General features: G+C 47.8%; 2 protein-coding genes across 16 annotated transcripts; one reads left to right on the top strand and one right to left on the bottom strand.

Moving 5' to 3' along the window:
- The first annotated feature begins 11 nt into the window (after positions 1 to 11).
- HNRNPH1 (heterogeneous nuclear ribonucleoprotein H1) lies at positions 12 to 17902 on the top strand. Of its 14 annotated transcripts, XM_074839147.1 has the most exons (16): positions 12 to 146; positions 724 to 835; positions 8604 to 8663; positions 9423 to 9517; positions 9739 to 9876; positions 10755 to 10910; positions 11110 to 11253; positions 12757 to 12895; positions 13897 to 14075; positions 14289 to 14360; positions 14440 to 14573; positions 14736 to 14871; positions 15045 to 15128; positions 15256 to 15306; positions 16428 to 16520; positions 17116 to 17902. In XM_074839147.1, exons 4-16 carry the CDS (start codon positions 9514 to 9516, stop codon positions 17238 to 17240), a joined length of 1455 nt encoding a protein of 484 aa, XP_074695248.1. In that variant the 5' UTR covers positions 12 to 146; positions 724 to 835; positions 8604 to 8663; positions 9423 to 9513; the 3' UTR covers positions 17241 to 17902. The 14 variants fall into 14 exon arrangements, with proteins under 14 accessions (XP_074695248.1, XP_074695237.1, XP_074695236.1 ...); XM_074839136.1 differs by lacking the exon at positions 9423 to 9517 and having other exon boundaries at positions 18 to 146; positions 14461 to 14573; XM_074839135.1 differs by lacking the exon at positions 9423 to 9517 and having other exon boundaries at positions 18 to 146.
- Positions 1308 to 7700, bottom strand: LOC141929533 (deoxycytidine kinase 2). 2 transcript variants are annotated; one of them, XM_074839151.1, is made up of 7 exons: positions 7585 to 7700; positions 6613 to 6728; positions 5998 to 6191; positions 5599 to 5746; positions 4961 to 5076; positions 3303 to 3402; positions 1308 to 1847 (listed from the first exon to the last, which is right to left on the bottom strand). In XM_074839151.1, exons 1-7 carry the CDS (start codon positions 7682 to 7684, stop codon positions 1824 to 1826), a joined length of 798 nt encoding a protein of 265 aa, XP_074695252.1. In that variant the 5' UTR covers positions 7685 to 7700; the 3' UTR covers positions 1308 to 1823. The 2 variants fall into 2 exon arrangements, with proteins under 2 accessions (XP_074695252.1, XP_074695251.1); XM_074839150.1 differs by having other exon boundaries at positions 1308 to 3402.
- Positions 17903 to 18268: the final 366 nt, after the last annotated feature.

Below are 18268 nucleotides of genomic sequence, written 5' to 3'. Positions count from 1 at the left end.
CCGTGTGTGCCCCCCCCGCCCCCGCCACCCCCCCCCGCCGCGGCGGGAGGCGGAGCCCAGCCCACCTGACGGCGGCCGGGCGCTGCTGCAGTGCGCGGAGCCGCCGATCCCCGCTGGCCGCCGGAGCTCCGCGGCCGCAGCCCGCCGTGAGCGGGGGTGCTTGGGGGGGAGGAAGGGGAGGCGGGGAGGGGGGCAGCGATCGGCGCGGCGGGGAGGGACAAAGCCGCCACCATGTTTGGGGTTTGGGCAGCAAAACAGGCGAGGCGGGCCCTTGACCGAGGAGGGGTGGGGGTTGAGCCCGGCCCGGTGCGCGGGGCTTCGCCGCCCCCAACCGCCCGCTGCTGCCGTTGCGGGACCCCCCGGGGCGGCCGCGCTTCTCAGCTCCCCCCCCCCCCCCCCCCGCCCCGTCCCGGGCCCCTGCACCCCCCCCCCGCGCGCGGGGCCGCCGGACGTGACTGGCTGGTTTAATTTGTCACGCTGCCATTGGCTGGCGGCCGGTGCGTGACGTCAGCGCGCTGCGCAGCGCGGCCGCGCGGGTATTTATAGGCGCGGAGCTGCGCTGCGCAGCCGGAGCGAGCAGGCGGGTCGGGTGCGGGTAGGCCGGAGGGTTTATCGCGCCTCATCCTCCCCCGGGAGCAGGGAAAAAGTGACCGAAAAACCTCGATCCGCTTTCGCCGGAGCGTCCCTTCGGCGGCCGCTGAGCTTTTGTTTCCGTTTGCGCAGCGCCCGAGCTCCCCCACCGAGCTTTTGTCTTCTCCCGGTCCCTGTGGGGAAGGCGCGGCCAAGATGGACCCTTGTCACACCGAGGAGACCGAGGGCGAGATCCCCGGCTTGGGTAAGGCCCGGGGAGGGGGGGGAGGCGGTGGCGAGGGGGGGGGTGGGGAAACGGAAGGTGGGGGGGGATGGGGCGGCTGGGCCGCTGGGGTTGGGGAGGGGCGGCCGGTCCCGCCCGATCTGGTGCTGAGCCCCCGCCTTGGCGGCTGCTGGCGGCGGGGGGAAGGGGGGGGAGCGCACCGCGGTGCCGGCGCGGCCCGGGGCGAGGGCGGCCATGGCGGCGGGGGCACGGCCCGGCGCGGCCGCGTGCGCCGCTCCCTTCCCCTCCCCCCCTCCCGCGTGCGTCGTGGCGGCGCTCGGCGGGGCCTCGGGGCGGGGGCCGCGGTCCGGGGGGGCGGGAGCGGGGTTGCTGTCCTGCCCCGGCCTCCGGTGCCAGCGGCTCCCTCCGCCCGCTCCCTGCCGTTACCGGGGGGGATTTGTTTACTGGGGGGGAGGTGGTAAACAAGATCCACGTAAATTACAGTTTATTCCAGGTGTAACCTTGCGACTGCAGTAACGTCCCTCCTTAAGTAGCTGTGAGAACAGCCATTCAATAAAGCAGAAGTTGAAAGTAAAGCTTTCTGGACGCCATAACAGTCTCGTCTTAAAATGGTGAACTATGCCAGTTATTGCAAAACAACCCTGCCTCAGCGCCTGCTATCTCTATTTACTGGGTTGTCAGCCGTTGATAACCAGTTAACTCCTCTGTTGTTAAAGCCAGTTATTAGTCCATATTATTTTAAAATCTTTATTAAACAGCAGAAAATATACAAAAAGTACATTATCAAAGCACCCTGTATTTGTTTTAACTATACAGAAAATTCTGTCAAAACCCAGACAGGTCAGACAAGCAAAAAAAAAACCAAACCAAATTTTGCACTTCAATCTTGCCTTAAAATAAGCTATAAAGGTAACACATTCAGTTAAAGTAAACTGCTTAAGAACGCTCTGTTTTTTAGGTTTAACTCTTGAGCTTCAGGCACTTATCATTCAAATTAGTTTTTGTCATCTTAAGAAGTCAGGAAAGACTTGACCTGTGAAAACAAAAAGCATATATGTTTGCATTAAAAGAAAAGCTAAATCATGAGGCTTTTCCCTTTATTAGGGAACAAATAATTTGTTACTGTACAGTTTCCAGTGCTGTTCTGCCTCTATGTGTAATTCCTGACCTGAAATGCTTTTCAGTATAGCACATGGCTGTGAACCCAGGACTTGGAAGTTAGTAATACATAGAGTTGAGTAACTTAATCAGGCAAAAATAGCAAGTAGTTATGAAAGGTAGCTTCTGGAATGCTTTACAGAATGTTACTTCATTAAAGAAAATAATTTTTCTTCATTAGGTAGCTTTTTCCTAGGAAGAGAGGGATTGTCTGACAACTAAAAGATCTGGTAGCACTTTCAGCATGGTGCTGCACCCACTGCCCCAAGCGGAAAGCAGAGCTGAGCTTTCCATATGCTGGGTGGCAAAGGGGGTTTGGTGCAGGCAACACTGGTGGCCTTTCAGTGGGCCGAGTTAAAGATAGCAGATATGAGTGTAGTCTGGTTCGTAAGTCAATTGTTGGTTTCCATGAGGATACAACTCGACAACAGATAACCTCCACAACTGAACGTTGTGTTCCCCTCCCCAGTTTATATAGAGCTATTTAAGTGGGAGAGTTAGGATTGGCTTGAAGGAGTCATTCTTCAGTAATCTCAAATTGATGACCCAGAACAAGATGGAGAAAATGGTTTACATGGTTTGATATGAGGGCAAGGGCACTTTTTTCCATCTTACAAGGATAGTCTTGTTGGGGCAGTGGGGGAAAGAAAGGTTCAAGTGACCCAGTGAGTGAAATAAGTAATATTACAGCTCTGTTGGAGGGTTGGGGATGAGACCCATGCCTGTAAGCATTAGGAAAGGGTTTTCTTGCTGTGGACTAGGCACACACCATTTTGACTCGTGACCTATTACTACCTTGTTTCCTCAAATGGCTGTTGGCTCTCCCTCACAACTCTTAGAATTGTCACTTCATGCATTTAGAATTATGTGCAAAGTTCAGTTAGCTCTGCATTTGTCAGATGTGTTGTGCTCTATCCATGAAGGGCTTAGATCCCTAGAATGTGAAGGGGGCAAAAATAGCTCTAAACCGACTGCAGAATTTTTTGAAGGACATCATGGCTGACATGAATTGGACAGTATAATTCTGTGAGCTATTTAATGAATGGTATGGCAGTGCAGACTTGGCAGAGTAGTCTGACTGCTCCAGCTGCTGTGCACTTGCATCCCCCACAATTGCCCCTCTTTAAAAACACCCAGTTTTCCCTTGAATTGTGAGGGTGAGGTAGGGTTAAATCCTCTTTTTGAAGGAAAGCAAAAAGCTTCCCAAGTCTATGAAGGAGACTGCACTAGTCCCAAACAAATACTTAATTACAAATTTTAAGAATGTAAATCAATAACTTAGAGCTATTACCACAGAAGAAAGGCAGATGAGGAAACATTTAATACTTACCTTATCAATCAGGTACTCCTGTTTAATCTTATCATTCTTAAAATCTTCATTAACATCCAAAACTAGAATAGGAATCTCTTTAAGGTTCTCAAAGTCAACTCTGTTAAATGGAAGAACATCCTGCTATTAAAAGTGGTAAAAAGTACTCTGTATAAAGCAATCTAGCTCTTCCAGTTGCTTTCCAAGTCATTCTGAGGGTGCAGCATTACTTAAATTACCACATGCATCTGAGATGTTAATGCTGATGCCTGTGACTTAAGTATAGAGCCCTAGTCAAGTCTGTCCTTAATTGCTCTTGTATAACCCAGTCAACATTGTGTTACCAGCACTTTAATGTATTTCACAAATCTGGCCCAGAATTTTATTTATTTTCTATGTTTATTGTACAAGCAGGGGGGGAAGCTTATGCTTCTTACCTTAATGTCCTTTATCCCATTCTTCTTGTTATGGAATCAATTATCAGGAATATGATTTCGATAACCGAGTATTTTTTTTTAAAATATCACTTGCCCTTTGTCTCCCCCACTCCTTTATAGTTAACTGCTAATCCGTTTACTAAGGTGTATTTTTAAAGCTTCCTTTTGTGAGGGTGACTTCTTTCACAGGTTATAATGGCTCTGAGATAAGCAAGACCATTTTGACTAGCAGTTAGGAGCAGATCGGAGCAACAGTTGCACAATGTTGTTCTCTTAAAGCTGTAGTTCTCTCTTCCTATGTGTGAAAAGCATTTCTAAAATGCAGTAAGTGTGCTGAACAGCATTCTTAACTTGTGTTTGCAGACTGAAGTGTTAAATACAGGAAACGCTTGCTCACAAGTTTGGAATGAGTACGCAGTGTAAACGTTCCCAAAATGCCACAATAAGGCAGTGCCTACTTGTCTCTTAAGCATTTGGATTATCCTACATGAAATTTAGGACAGTAGATGTGACCGATAACGTACTTTTCCTGGAATTGTTATGCTTCCCATTTAGAGTATTTCAGGCTCCTCTAGGGGAAAAATCCAAGGTCTGCTTTCACATTGAAAGATTGCTTACATGGGAAAGTTAGGAAGTGTCAGTAAGGAAGTTGAGGGGGAGGTATGCAGAGGTCACTGAAGTCACTGACTGGGTTTCTTGCTTGTAACAGTACCTGCCAAAAGCTTTTCTGATCATTGTTTAAATATTAATCCTAGCTTCAAAATAAACCTTGTTGAAATACAGTCACCCTAGTTTAAAGGTAGTTGGGACCTTGCCCTCCCTTATATTGGAACTGGAAGTTGTTTAGTAGGTAACTTAGGCGATTAGCTACTGAACACAATCTCAACTCTGTCCTATTCCTGTGTACTTCCAGCTAACAAAACTCATATCCTTGCTGGAGTTAGAACTACATAGCTTTCTTGTTGAAGCTAATGCTTAACAAAGGCTTTAAATTAGATTAATTTCCATCTCTTGGCAATTTTAACTTCCCTGCCATGAGATGACCTTCTCTCTGCATATAACCTAGAGTAATCACATCTGTGCCGAGAAACCTGGAGTGGGTCTAAAGATAAGTCCTTCCAGCTGTGCCTGAGTGAAGCTAGACTTAGCTAAACCTTAATTTTAGCTCTAATCAACATTAGCATAAGGTAGAAAAAGCTTTGCCTGTAAATTGAAACTTGCTTACAGAAAATGTGTTCATACCTCATAGTCCTTTCATGAAGCCAGGTCTCATGTTTATAGTGGAGGTTTTCCAAATATTCAAGCTCAATTCCTTGCTCCTCTTTTCTTCCCCTCGTCTGTAGCCTTTCCATGCATTTCTGAAAAGAAGAGTACAAGCCTGGACATTAATGTGTTGAAGGCTAAATCAGCTGAACAGATCAAGTGGTCCTTAAATCGGGACTAATGCTTGACATTAGTAAGCATTAATTTTTAAATGCTTGGCTGAAAATAAATGAGTTAAATCTAGAATAACTTTCCTCTTAAAAAAAACCAAACTTGAGCCACTCTAGCTAAATGTTAGTTCTTATTAAAAGATTACCTTCAAGTCAGGACTGTATGGGAAGGGGAGTCAAACTTCCTGCAGAAGTTCAATTTCGGCCTTGGATCTTTACTGGGAGTGGTGGTGGGTCTAGCAACTGTGGCATTTGCTGACCTCAGAATAGCAGCTCAGAAGAGAGGGGTTTTAATTTGGTCTCTGAATGAAATCAGAAATTATGATAGGTTTCCCATTGGTTTGTGGGGGGAGAGTTAATTCAGTGTTAAATTGCTGCAGTATTATATCATGAGTATCCTCTTAAGCTCCTGGAAGCAAAATCTAGAGCTGAAAGTAGTGAACATACCTGAGGTGTGGTTCTTAGGTAGATCATGCCATCCAGTTCTATATCGGATTCAAACTGATTCAAAAGCCACGTGTGCCAGTCCTGATAAATAGCCCACTCTGTTTCATTAATATTTCCAGACTCGAACAGGTTGGAAGCAAATACGTATCTGTAATGGAAGACATTAGTCTCATGCCAGGAATGATCAAAGCAAACTACTAAAACACTTCTCACTAGAATCAGAATCATGATACTGAAAAAAAATAGCTGTGCACTCCTACATCTGTAAAATACAGATGTTGAGTCGACCCTGCTCCTTGCAGATACTAGTTCAGTATCAGTGTTTCCCCAGCTCCATGTCTGAACATACAGATCTGGAGCTTTTAATCTGAGCTCCTGTTGCAATGTGAGAGTAATTACCTGTCACTGTACACAGATCTCTCAAAAAATTGCACTGGATGTTCTGCTTCATGTAGCTTGGCTGAGACAGGTTTTAATTGTGCTCTTACTCGGCTCAAGCAAGCGTAAGTCTGAAATGTATAAGCCCATCTTGTGGGTTTATCATACAGCATTTGAAGTAGGTTTCCTCCACTCTTCTGTGATGTTGAAAGTTCCTAGGGGACAAGAGAGAAAATACCAGCATATTTGCAGGATTTAATTTCTTTTTCTTAATCCAAAATTTGGTATGTTGAAGTAAGAATTCAGGGCCTTGGGTTTTTTTTTTTTTAGTAAAATGCTTAGGCATAGGAATAAAGAGATTTGTTTCTGAGCTGATGGTAGTATTTAATGACAGCTTCTTTAAGTTGATCACTGAGTTGCATACTTCAATGTGATTCCTGTGGATGGAGTAGGGTAGTTATTTGGAATATGCATTCAGTAGCATCTTTCAAGTAGCTTTACAATTTCTGAGTGTTTGGTCAACTGATATGCTAGTGGGGATGACTCTGGACGCTCTAGACTGTATAGCTGAATTTTGGGATGGCTCCCCAGCCAAAACATCTGTCTCCCCAAGCTTCCCAGCTCCAGCACACCTACCTCATACTCATCTTCAGCTGTCTGGATGTTGCACCACTTGGCAATGGGTTCAGGGATGATCTCCCACTCGTCACTGTGTTTCTCTAGTAGCTTAACAAATGTTGACTTCCCTGCAGCTGGAGAAGATTTGAGAAGTTCACTAAGGGTGTGGGTTAGACTGGTCTTACTGATAGTGGCAGTTCTGAGGTTTCTTAGGCTGTAGGCAGTGTCACTGCAGCGTTAGAGGTGCAGGGCACCCGGGCAGGCTTTGGGATGCTGGGAGCGGGGTTATGCACCTTCTGAGTAAACGGCTCTAATCTCCAGCGCCAGAAGGCCGAGCCTAGGCCGGGCAGCCGATAAGAACCCGGCGGAGGCTGCGCCTCCATTTTAGGAGCAGGCTGAGCCGGGCGGGGCCTCGCGCGGCATTGTTTGGGAGGCGGAGGCTGCCGCGCCTGCGCGCGCTGGCCGAGCGGGGAAGGCCGCTGCGCATGCGCGGCACGCGAGCTGGCGCGGGCGGGCGGGCGGCGCGTTTGCGGGCCGGAGCGTACGGGCCGGGCGCGCGCGAGGCGGCCCCGTCCCTGGGTGCGAAGGCTCGGGCCGGGGGGGGTCTCCCCGGAGCCCGGGACGTTCATGCTGTTCAAGCCCACCCGCACGGCGGGAGGACGCCGCGTCCTTGCTGTAACAGATACCGGGCGTGTCCGGCCTGGGCAGGGCGGGGGCTGTGGGCGGCGGGGTTCCCTTTCCCCCGGGCCATGGCGCCAATTTCGGAGTGTCGCCGGGAGCGGGTCTCGGCTGAGCGCCGGCTGCGCTTCTCCCTCAACATGATCCCCTCGCCTGCCTGCAGAGGTGGCTGAAAAAGGCCCCTCAGCCGCCCCGCTCCCAACGCTTCTCCGCCATCTGCACCGCCTCCGGGCGTCCCGAGGCCCCGATCCCCGCGGGCGCAGCCCCCGACCTCCGCCCCCCCCCCTTCCCTCCCCGCACCGCCGAGCTCACCGATGTTCCCCTCGATGGAAATCTTCCGGAGGCGCTTCTGGAAGCTGGAGTCGAGGGAGCTGGCGGGGCTGCGGCAGTGCCGCTTGGCGGGGGTGGACATGGCGCCGCCGCCGAGCTGGAACGCACGGGGCTCTCCCGGCTGCTCCAGCCCACTTTAAGTCTCCCGCCAGCCGGTGGGCGGGATGGCCGCCTCCCGCCACCCCTCCCCGGGAAGAGGCGGAGGCGCTGCCCCCTCCCCCGCCGCGGCGGGCTGCAGCCGCTCCTTCCGCCGCCGCTCCCGCCTCCCGCCCGGCCTCTGCCGAGCTACTGCCCGCGGGGCTTTTTAAAATGGGAGGTGAGCAGAGCTGCTTTGTTAGGAAGTTACCGTAAAACGGTTCCGCTTACTGATTCGATTTGCATTAACGTAAACGAGTGCTCTGTTTTGTTTGATTTACAGACATAAACTTAAGAGTATCATTTTTTTTTAAATTTTCAAAAAGCCTCCAGCTTTGGGGGGAGGTGGTTGTTAGTAGGCCAGATTGGTGTCTGTTAAACTAAACATTTTACGTAGTTACGTGAGGGATAAGGCCGTGTAGATTTGGCAGGCAGTGAAATGGGTCAGCCCAGGGCTGTCAGTTTTGGTATTGACCGGAAAGGAAACACGCAGGGAGGAAGGGTTAGATGCTGCTCTGAGCACCTTTGCTTCCAAAATTCCCATGTCAGTGTTGGCATGCCTGGGGTGGAATGGAATGTGCTTAACTCCTGCGTGGGCAAGTTGAAACATAACTGCTTGTTCTTGCAGGGTAAAGAAAGGGGATGGAGGACTTGTAGATGATAGTTTTTATGGGTGCAACTGTTGGAGGCTGTGTGACTGTAGTTATTCCTGTAACTTCCTGTTGCCTCTATAATAACGAGATTCAGGGTGAAATCTAGCTAGGTCTGGTGTGTTTGGAGGAGATGGGAGGGAGTTATATTTTCCTTTCTTTTATGATAATTGTGACCCATGTCTCTTCTTTCCCCATCTCCTACAAACACACCAGGCTTCAGTGACCGAAGCGAGCAGATTGTTTCACGTGGGGTAGCGTCAGCATTTGAAGCTGGTAAGTGCTAGTTCCCACACACCTCTCTGTTCAGCCAGACTCCTCACTCTCCGTGCAACGCGGTGCCGTGCTGGTGCGGGGGGTGGGGGCGAATGTCGGTAGCGGGAACCGGGCCCCCCACCCCCGCACACACCAGGGGCGCCGGAGGAGGGGGGGGGGGGGATGCGGAAGGGGGGGGGGGGGGGGGGGAAGCGGCGTGAGGCCTCCGGGGCATGCGCAGTGTGGAGAGCGGCGCTGAGAGGCGCATGCGCGCAGGCCCGCCCCGCGCTGTGCGCGGGAATCCGCGCCGTGGCTTTGTTCGGTAGGCAGCGACGCATGCGCACAGAGGGCCGGGGCGGGGGGCGGCCAGGCCCTAGACTAGCGAGGACGCATGCGCACCTGGCGGGCGCGGCGCGGGCAGCGTCTGCGGAGCGGGTGTGTGTCCCGGGGCGGAGCGGCGCAGTGGCGCTACGGAGCATGCGCAGGTGGGGCCGCGGGGGCGCGGCAGGAGCCCGCCGGGTGGTTCTGCGCACGCGCCCCGCGCATTCCTCTGAGCCACGCCGCAGCCCCTTACGGGAGCCGGTGCGGGCAGCCCGCGGATCCTCGGCGGCCGCTCGCCGCCCTCCTGCCGGCCACGGATTATGTGCGCCTCGGCGGGGACTGCGAGTCGTCGGGCTCACCAGGGCGGTGTCTGGGGCCGGGGTTCTTTGTGCGGCGGAAGGCCCGGCCCAGCGGAAGCGGGAGTCCCCGCCGCCATTTCCTAGCGCGCTCTCGCCACAGGCTCGCCCGCTCGCTGCCGCCTGACTGCGACTAGGCGCTCTCCGGACAGCGGATCAGGCTCGGAGCCCTAGAACCACCGCGGAGCCCCACCATGTGTGCGTGCGGGGATGGGGGCTGGGCGCGGGCCGGGAGGGGCGGGCCAGGCGTGCGCCGGGCGGGAGCGGCTCTTGTGTGTGTGAGGCGGGCAGCGGTCCAAGGTAGAGGAGGCTCGGGGGTGGGAGGGCACAGGCCAAGGGGGCCGCCGGGCGCTCTGAGGGGGTGCGGGTGGCGGCCGTGCTGTGCGGTGTCTCAAAGGGCCTGTTTTGGTCTTCTCCAGCAACCACAGAAGCCGAGACGGAGCCGAGCCTCACCCCCAATGTGATGCTCAACACGGAGAGCAGCGAGGGATATGTGGTGAAAGTCAGGGGGCTGCCTTGGTCCTGCTCCACCGAGGAGGTGCAGAGGTTTTTCTCTGGTAAGTGGGACTGTGGGGAGATGAGGGGCTGGGCTCTGGTGTCAGTACTGGGTTCCTCCTGGGGACACTATGGCAGTGGCTGCAGTGAGCAGCTCCTGAAAGCATTCAGGGCAGTTCAGTAGCTAGTGAAGTTTTTAATGCAGCAAGTGGCTCAGCTAGGACCTGGTATGGAAAGCTGTGATTTTGCTAGCAGAAGCTAGACACAAAGGAGCTTAGTCTGTGAGTTGCTGGGATAGCCACAACTGCCTTAGCTTCTTGAGCAGCCAGAAGAGAGACGCTTTCATTTTAAAGAAAACTTCAATATTCTTGCTTCAGGTTGAACTAAATCGGTTTAGTTCTTGGTGTTGTCCTTATAGGCTCTCTTGTGTGAAGCGGTTAGTGTCGTGTCCTTCCCACAAATTATTAGCATCCTGCAGTAATAAATAGTGGTGATAAATACATGCTTGCTCCAGTGTCTGGAGATTTTAAAGCTGCATCAGGTATTTGGTATACTGGACTTGGTTCTCATTTAGTTCATTATGCTTACGCTGTTTTTTACTACTCCTTATTTCACTTCATGCTCATGAGAAAGTCTTCAAGGCATGATGAAAAGCAGATAGCACATTCAACTTGTCTTGAGGCAGCAAAGCTTCAAATCTTTGAAAACGGCTAATCTGCATTGATGCTTAATTTTGCTAATCTTCAGCCTTGAAGAAGGGTAACTTAATTTTAGTTAGTCCCTTAGTTTATTGGTCACTATAAAAGTTACAACAAGAATACTCCTGCTTTCATTTTCTTGATATAATCTATTAGGTTTTTTTTCCTGTTAAGAGTATCTGAACCTTTTAAAGTCAATGTTCCTGTAGTAATTAATTCCGATCTTCCCGTTTCATTTTCAGATTGCAAAATTCTAAATGGGGCTTTGGGTATCCGTTTCATCTACACCAGGGAGGGCAGACCAAGTGGAGAAGCATTTGCTGAACTTGAATCAGAGGAGGATGTGAAATTGGCACTGAAAAAAGACAGAGAAACAATGGGACACAGATACGTTGAAGGTTTGACTCAGTTGGTCTAGTAACTGACTAAATGTGTTTGTGCTTGATGGGTTTTTGGTTAATTGCTTTTCTGTTTCTTTAAAATGCATGTGAAAGGACAAATGGACTTGTATATCATTAAGTTGACTAGTTTCAAGGCAAATTACTTTTAAAGCTGTTGCATATTCCAGAATGCATTAATTCTAAGTGCCTTTTACAGTTTTCAAGTCAAACAACGTTGAAATGGATTGGGTTCTGAAGCATACTGGTCCCAACAGCCCTGATACGGCTAATGATGGTTTTGTACGTCTTAGAGGACTCCCATTTGGCTGTAGTAAAGAAGAAATTGTACAGTTTTTTTCAGGTATGTGGGATAAAAGTAGTAGCTATAGCACTATTGGTCTATGCTTTAAAAAAACAAACCATGGATTGCCCAGTAGTACTTCCAACATACTAATGGGTATTAAAAGTAAATAAGCAATTCTTCATTAGTTATCTGGACTTGAGGGATCAATTCCTAAATTACTTGGTTATTAAATAATTGAGGGAACTCCAGAAAGCTACTCTAATTTATACTTAGCAAGACATACTGTTCCAAGTAAGGATAGCAGAAAGCAAGTGTCTTCGGTTTCTAAATTAGAAGTGAACAATTCAGATGGGAGGATATTTCCACCCACACTCTTAGCTGGCTCATGCTGTTCAGTGAAGGATGGAGAACGCCCTTACCACAGGGCTTGGTTCAAGGAGCAGGAATCTGAGGAAGGGCATGCATTGTGCCTGTGATTTTTTTTTTTTTATAAACATAGATTTAGTATTGAATAAGATTCCAGGAGAAAAAACAACATGCTGAACTCTATCCAAGTACAGATTTTCCCCTTCCCCTTCCTAGGGGGGGAAGAAACCCCCTTGATGTTCTCTAGCTTAAAGTTTTCATGGATGAAGAGATAATGTCTTGTATTGACTCATTCTTGCTTTTTTGCAGCTGTTGTATGTTTTAGGAACTGGAATACTATTACAAATGCCTAAGAATGAAATCTGTTGACTTGTCTAGGATTTAAGTTAGTAGCATTTTCAAAGTAGTAGATTTCTAAATGTGAGTGTTAAAATAAGCTGGAATGTTTTTGCTATAACAAGATACGATTGAGTTTACTGTTTTGCTTTGAAATACAGTAGAAATACTTCCAATTTTACAACTTCAGAACTTGTTTTTTGATTTCTGAATTGGTAATATATTGTGAACAAGAGCAAATCCTAAGCATGTGCATTTTAAGTTGTTTTTCTTACATGGTTAAGTGATTCAAACTTTAAAAAACTGTTCATGTGGTTAATATACAAAATGTGCCTCTTCTGTTCAGAAACTAATACTTTTGAATCAAATTACTTCGTGATTTTTTCTTAATTAAGCACTCCTAAAGATAAAAAATAATGCTGAAACTTGATGTTTGCATAAGACTATTTTACCTGAGTGTCTTCTAGTAAAAATAGTTGTTATATATAAAGCTGTTTAACTTGCTGTGTTTGAATTTATCTTAAAAAGTTCATCTTAAATACTTTCACAGAATTGAAGAGGTTTGTAATATGTGAACTTCTTAATGCACCCTGCATTAGATGCCTTATCTGAGGAGTTGTCCCTGACACTCAGAACGTTTCTGTGCTCTGCAGGGTGGGTTAAGAACGTAAACTGAATGGTATGTGATCGTGGATCTCTTTATTGACATGCTTTTTCTTCTGGTGTTCTAGAATCAACATACCATTCACTTACAAGTGTTAAAATTCTGGTGTATTTAAAGCTATAAGAAAAACTCATGACTGGGCTTGTGATGTTAATATTGCCCCCCTACTGGGGTTATTTGTCCTTGGGTTGAAGGGTTGGAAATCGTGCCAAATGGGATAACATTGCCGGTGGACTTCCAGGGGAGGAGTACGGGGGAGGCCTTCGTGCAGTTTGCTTCACAGGAAATAGCTGAAAAGGCTCTAAAGAAACACAAGGAAAGAATAGGGCACAGGTGGGGATGGATGGTTGGTTGGCTATGTCACTTTTCTTATGGTAAACAATTAAATCCATATTCTCTCTTCTGAAAGTGTTAACATCCGACTAGAAATTGTACTTTGGTCTCTAACTTGGGGATAAGTAAAGATATTGCTGATGTGCGTATGGCACAGACTGTTTGGATCTACCCAAAACAAACCATAAAATCGGGCTAAGCTTAAGTGTGCTTTGGAAACTGGGTAATAATGGAGGAGTGAAAAACCGATAGCTTGAAAGCGACAAAGTTGAGAGACTATGGCTTTAACTTCTCAAATAGCACCAATTATGCCTTTAGCTCTAAAGACATGCACAGTACTCTTACTACCATAAGAAAATGTGATACTTTCTAAACTTGTTTTATAAGTTGAAATGTAACAAATTTTCTTACTGTATTAATCTTCAATGTAATAAGCATAGCTTTCAAGAAATTGTCACAAAGGGTTTTATTCTATTTTACTTGTGACTATTTTTCATTGAAGCATGCACTTTTTGCCTACGCTGAATCACTGAAGCATAGGCTGGGTTCACTAGCACATGCAGAGCTTTTTGTAGCATCCTGATGGGTTAAAATCTTGGTGGAGACTGGGTTTTTAACCCTCTGTTTACCTTGCCACATGAGCAAAACAGTGCTGAGTTGAGCGGACGTCGGTCCCTCCTACGTTTTTGACTAACACTTTTTAAATTGGGGGGGAGGAGGGTGGGGAATCAATATTGCTCCCCCACCCTTAAGGTTGGGATACTGTGAAGTATGAGGAGCATGTAAACCCTTCAGTAATTGTAATTTCTTGAAAATACACTGATTTGAAAGTAATGTAGTGTTTATAATAGTATGTCATTGCCTACATAATGTAAAGAAACCTGGCTTAAAATATACTGCCAGTTTCGAGGCTATGACTAAATGGCTTGTTTTAATGTGAAGTTGTGAGGTTTTTGAGGAGGGAACGAAGGACTGACTTCTTTCTGTGGAAACACTTGTAGGTACATTGAGATCTTCAAGAGTAGTCGAGCGGAAGTGCGCACTCACTACGACCCTCCACGCAAGCTGTTGGCAATGCAGAGACCCGGTCCTTACGACAGACCTGGTCTTACGCGGGGATATAACAGTCTTGGTAGAGGAAGTAGCTTGGAAAGAATGAGGCGTGGAGCCTACGGAGGAGGTACGTACGCGAAGTCCGAGAGGGAGCTGCTCATCTGAGAAGCAGCAACACTTGGACCTGGTAGTGTCTTCCCTGCTTTGTAACTACTGGTTTGTATTATGTCCTTGGCTTTGTTTCTTCTAGAAGTGACACTTGATAATGTCTGCACTTGTGTTCATGTGTATTTGGATGTTTCTGTAGTTGAAATGAACATGTTGTCCAATCTATTTGTAGGTTATGGAGGTTATGATGACTACAATGGGTATAATGATGGCTATGGTTTTGGTTCTGATAGATTTGGAAGAGGTAAGATTGCTCTAATAGCAATAGTAACTGAACTTTCAATACGTCTCAAAAGAAACTAAAATACATCTGAAAGACCTAGAATGGACTCTTTTCTCTGCAGGAATGTCGGACCACAGATACGGCGACGGGGGATCCACCTTCCAGAGCACGACTGGCCACTGCGTCCACATGAGAGGTCTGCCTTACCGAGCTACGGAGAACGACATCTATAATGTGAGTGCCAAATCTGCTCTTCAGTGCATGGCTTTAAGGTTCTGTTGTTGGATGTGTCAACTGCACTGCAGTTAACAAGTGTTCCTTGAGAGGAAAAGGCTTGCTGTAAAACCGAATTGTTGCATTGGTGCGTTTTAATCTCTGTGACTATTTTGTATGTAGTTCTTCTCACCTCTGAACCCTGTAAGAGTACACATTGAAATTGGACCAGATGGCAGAGTAACTGGAGAGGCAGATGTTGAATTTGCTACTCATGAGGATGCAGTGGCTGCTATGTCCAAAGACAAAGCAAATATGCGTAAGTATGACTGTTCTGAGTACGTGGCTTTAGGGCCAATACAGGGCTGCAGCGTACTGCGTGTGCTGTAACTGGAATGCCAAAGGTTTCGTTGCAGCCTTACTTGGCAGTGAGACAAACTGCCCAGGTTTGGTGTGATGTGAAATGCTCTCACGGCAAAATTTTTCTTTCAGAACACAGATACGTAGAACTCTTCTTGAATTCTACAGCAGGAGGAAGTGGTGGTGCTTATGGCAGTCAGATGATGGGAGCAATGGGTATGTGTAAGCAGTCTAACCGCGCTTTTAAACAAGCACTTAAGGAAGCTGGCTATTTTATACAGCTCCTGCTTACTTTATTCCTGGCATAAAAACTGAAATACAACATTCTGTCTTAATCACACAGTCAAGGAATCGGAAGGGGTAGTCCAAGATTGGAACACTAGCACATTGCCAGGTATATAAACCTTTCGGGAATACGTTTGAACAATTACAGGTTGAATAAACTCTGGTGCTGCCTGCAGCGTGCGTGGTGGGGTGAGCAGAGGGATGAGTGGCTCCTGGGTATGTGGTGGTGTGAAAGTGAAGTGGGAGATGCTTGTCTCTTTATTCTCCTTCCCCCTCCTTTTTTTTTCCTTTTGGAGACCAGAACATAGTTTGGTGATGGAGGGTGTATCTGTGGCATGTGACCTGCCAGTCAAGCCTGGTCTTGGTGGTGAGGGAAGAATCTATTTGGAATTTGGAGAAACTGTTTGAATTGCTCTAGCAAACCCTGAAATTGTTTCAAAATCTAAAACGTGTTTGCAACACAAGTCTAAATGATTGCTATTGCTGTGTCTATGAGCAGATACCCTTCTTGATACCTGACTTGTCTGGTTTCTTGGAGATTAAGGAGGTGGTTGGTTTTTGGGGAGTTTCTTTCTTGAGGGTGCTGGGGTTAGGGGTATGTAGATACACTGCTGTTTGTGTAGTATTTTGATGACAAAATGTTTGAAGTCTAATGCTGATGCTTTAACTACCGTTAAAGTGGGAGTACAGACAAGCCATGGGGTGAAGAGCAGTAGTTAGTGAGCTTAAGTAGAGGTGTCCTCTCCAGCGAGCTGTTGTGCTGCTGTGATGCACAACTGTCTGGAACAGGAATAAGTCTGCCAAGACTGTGTTAATGACCCCAGTTCATGAGTTGATGGTGCCTCCCCAGGGGCTGGGGACTGCCGTGGGCCACAGTCCTCTCTGGGTCACTCGAGTCTCTTGGGGTGTGTGTTATTCACCAGCAGATGGATCCTGCTGTGTGTAGTTCATAGGAACGGCAAAAGTGAACCCTTACGGCAAGGACTGGAGAGTCACAAGCAGTTGCTGTAATTCTTAAAAAGTTCTTGTTGCTGCTTGAATGTAGGAATGTCTTCAGAAACCTGCTCGCTTGCTTTTTGTTACCTTCTGTACTTAGGAAGAAAGTTACCTGGGTGAGAGGGAGCGCTAGTGCCAGGGTATGGGTCTGTCGGTTGGGTGAAGGGGGGATTTGTTGATGGCCAGCAGGCGGAGACAGGCCAGTGCTTAACGTTTTCATCCTTAACTTGAAAGGAAGCCAATCCAGTTATGGTGGTCCAGCTAACCAGCAGCTGAGCGGGGGTTACGGAGGAGGATATGGAGGCCAAAGCAGCATGAGTGGCTATGGTAAGAGCATTTCTTCACTGGTTTAGGTGGGCGAAGTGCAGCTGGCTTAGCATGTCTGAAAGTGTTCCCTGGTGTTGGAGGGTCGTGTTACAGACTGGGCAGCACAAGCCCTTGGAAGTTGAAGACTTGGCTGTTGTGAATTTTGAAACTAATGGAGAGCTGGAGGGGAATAGATTCAAAGCAAGAACTTGGAGTTGAGGGGGGAGGGGGGAAATGGGGGAAATCAGAAATGCCAAGTCTCCAGACTGGTATTACCCTGATCACTGCTCCCTCAGTGTGGACGCTGGAGACCAGCCTGGCTGAACTGCAGTACAGACGGGGGGAAGGTCCATGGGGGGCCGGGTCCTCTCTGCTCCCACAGCAGTGATGGGAGACTGACTTCGAAAGGGGGGTGCGGGGGGGGGGCAAGATAGAGCTGACTCTTAACGTTTGAACATCAATAAATTTTGAGTACGGAGCTCTAAACTGACACTTTGCAGTATTGGGCCCAGTAGGCGGTATTTACGAGGTGGCCCAGCAAGGACAGGCGTTGGGGGAAGGATGCTTCGAATCGGCCTGAACCAGCTGTGAACCTGCTGTCGGTTTTCCCCCTCAGACCCCGGCAGCCAGGGCGCCATGAACAGCAGCTACTACAGCAGCGGGAACCGCGCGTCCATGGGAGTGAACGGCATGGGCGGCATGTCGAACATGTCCAACATGAGTGGTGGCTGGGGAATGTAACCCATCGCTGACTTTTGGTCACATCTTTTTTTAAAAAACAAAAAAACAAAAAACTAAGTTTAACAGTTTTGCAATACGAGCTTGTGATTTATGCTTTACTGTAAGTGAATTCAGGATTGTTATTTTAAAACCTTTCAGGTTCAGTATTTTTGAACATACAGAAATGAACATTCATGTAGGATGTAATAACCAAGTTGAGTAAAGACTATAACTGTTAAACAATTTTGAGCGTTTCTCAAGTTAGTTTTGTTGTAGGAGTGTATTTAAGCAGTAAGCGTATTTAGGTTAAAGCTGTTTGAATTATGTTAAATGTTGCTCTTATACCATATTACATCCAACACTGTTTTGAATACATGTTGAGAGACATGCTTTTTTGTAAAGAAACCATATAGAAGCTGTGTCTGAAATTCAAAGTGAACATTTGGCATGTTAGTTCTAGTTTATTTCTTTTAATATCCTGTAAGGCACGTTAAAGCTTTTTTTTTTTAAGTTAATGGGGGAAACGTGTTGAGACGCAATACGGCTACTTTAGGATTTTGGTCTTGGTGTTCGTATAAAATTCTGAGGCCTTGATTTAATCTTTCATTGTATTGTGATTTCCTTTTTAGGTGTATTGCGCTAAGTGAAACTTGTTAAATAAATCTTCCTTTTAAAAACTGGAACTCATTCCTTCTTGCTCTCCAGCTTCTGTGGTGTAGCTATGCCTGCAGCAGTGTTGCTCGCTGACTGTAGTGCTTGTTAACATGCATTGCCTGTGAGCATCCTCACCCCAGAGCTGGCCTGGTAGGGTGGTGGAGTGATGATTGTTTCTCAGCTGAGGGGTGTTAGTGAGGAAAACCAGCCCCAGCTGGGGTGGAGGCTGTTGGTCAGTCCCCCAAGGTGGGGCTGTGGCTGGAGCTGTGCAGGGGGCTGAGAGGAAATTCTGTGCTTTCTCAGAGGCATCTCTTCAGGGCCAAAGTGTGTATCCATGGACTGGGCAGCTTGGCACAACCATCTTTCAGTAAATTCCACTTGCTAAACATTGTCCT

Source organism: Strix aluco, chromosome 13 (assembly GCF_031877795.1).
Source record: "Strix aluco isolate bStrAlu1 chromosome 13, bStrAlu1.hap1, whole genome shotgun sequence".
NCBI classification, from domain to species: Eukaryota; Metazoa; Chordata; class Aves; order Strigiformes; family Strigidae; genus Strix; species Strix aluco.
This window is presented reverse-complemented; position numbering and strand designations above follow the sequence as displayed.

Bases quoted from the DNA above. Each gene is read 5' to 3' on its own strand.
- LOC141929533 (XM_074839150.1), bottom strand. From the start codon at position 7,684: ATGTCCACCCCCGCCAAGCGGCACTGCCGCAGCCCCGCCAGCTCCCTC. The intron at 6,192-6,612 runs GTAGGTGTGCTG...CTTGTCCCCTAG, and splicing joins CAGCTGAAGATGAGTATGAG to GAACTTTCAACATCACAGAA. The intron at 5,077-5,598 runs GTATGTTCACTA...TCTTCTTTTCAG, and splicing joins ACCTAAGAACCACACCTCAG to AAATGCATGGAAAGGCTACA.
- HNRNPH1 (XM_074839135.1), top strand. From the start codon at position 787: ATGGACCCTTGTCACACCGAGGAGACCGAGGGCGAGATCCCCGGCTTG. The intron at 11,254-12,756 runs GTATGTGGGATA...CTTGGGTTGAAG, and splicing joins AATTGTACAGTTTTTTTCAG to GGTTGGAAATCGTGCCAAAT. The intron at 14,076-14,288 runs GTACGTACGCGA...ATCTATTTGTAG, and splicing joins GCGTGGAGCCTACGGAGGAG to GTTATGGAGGTTATGATGAC.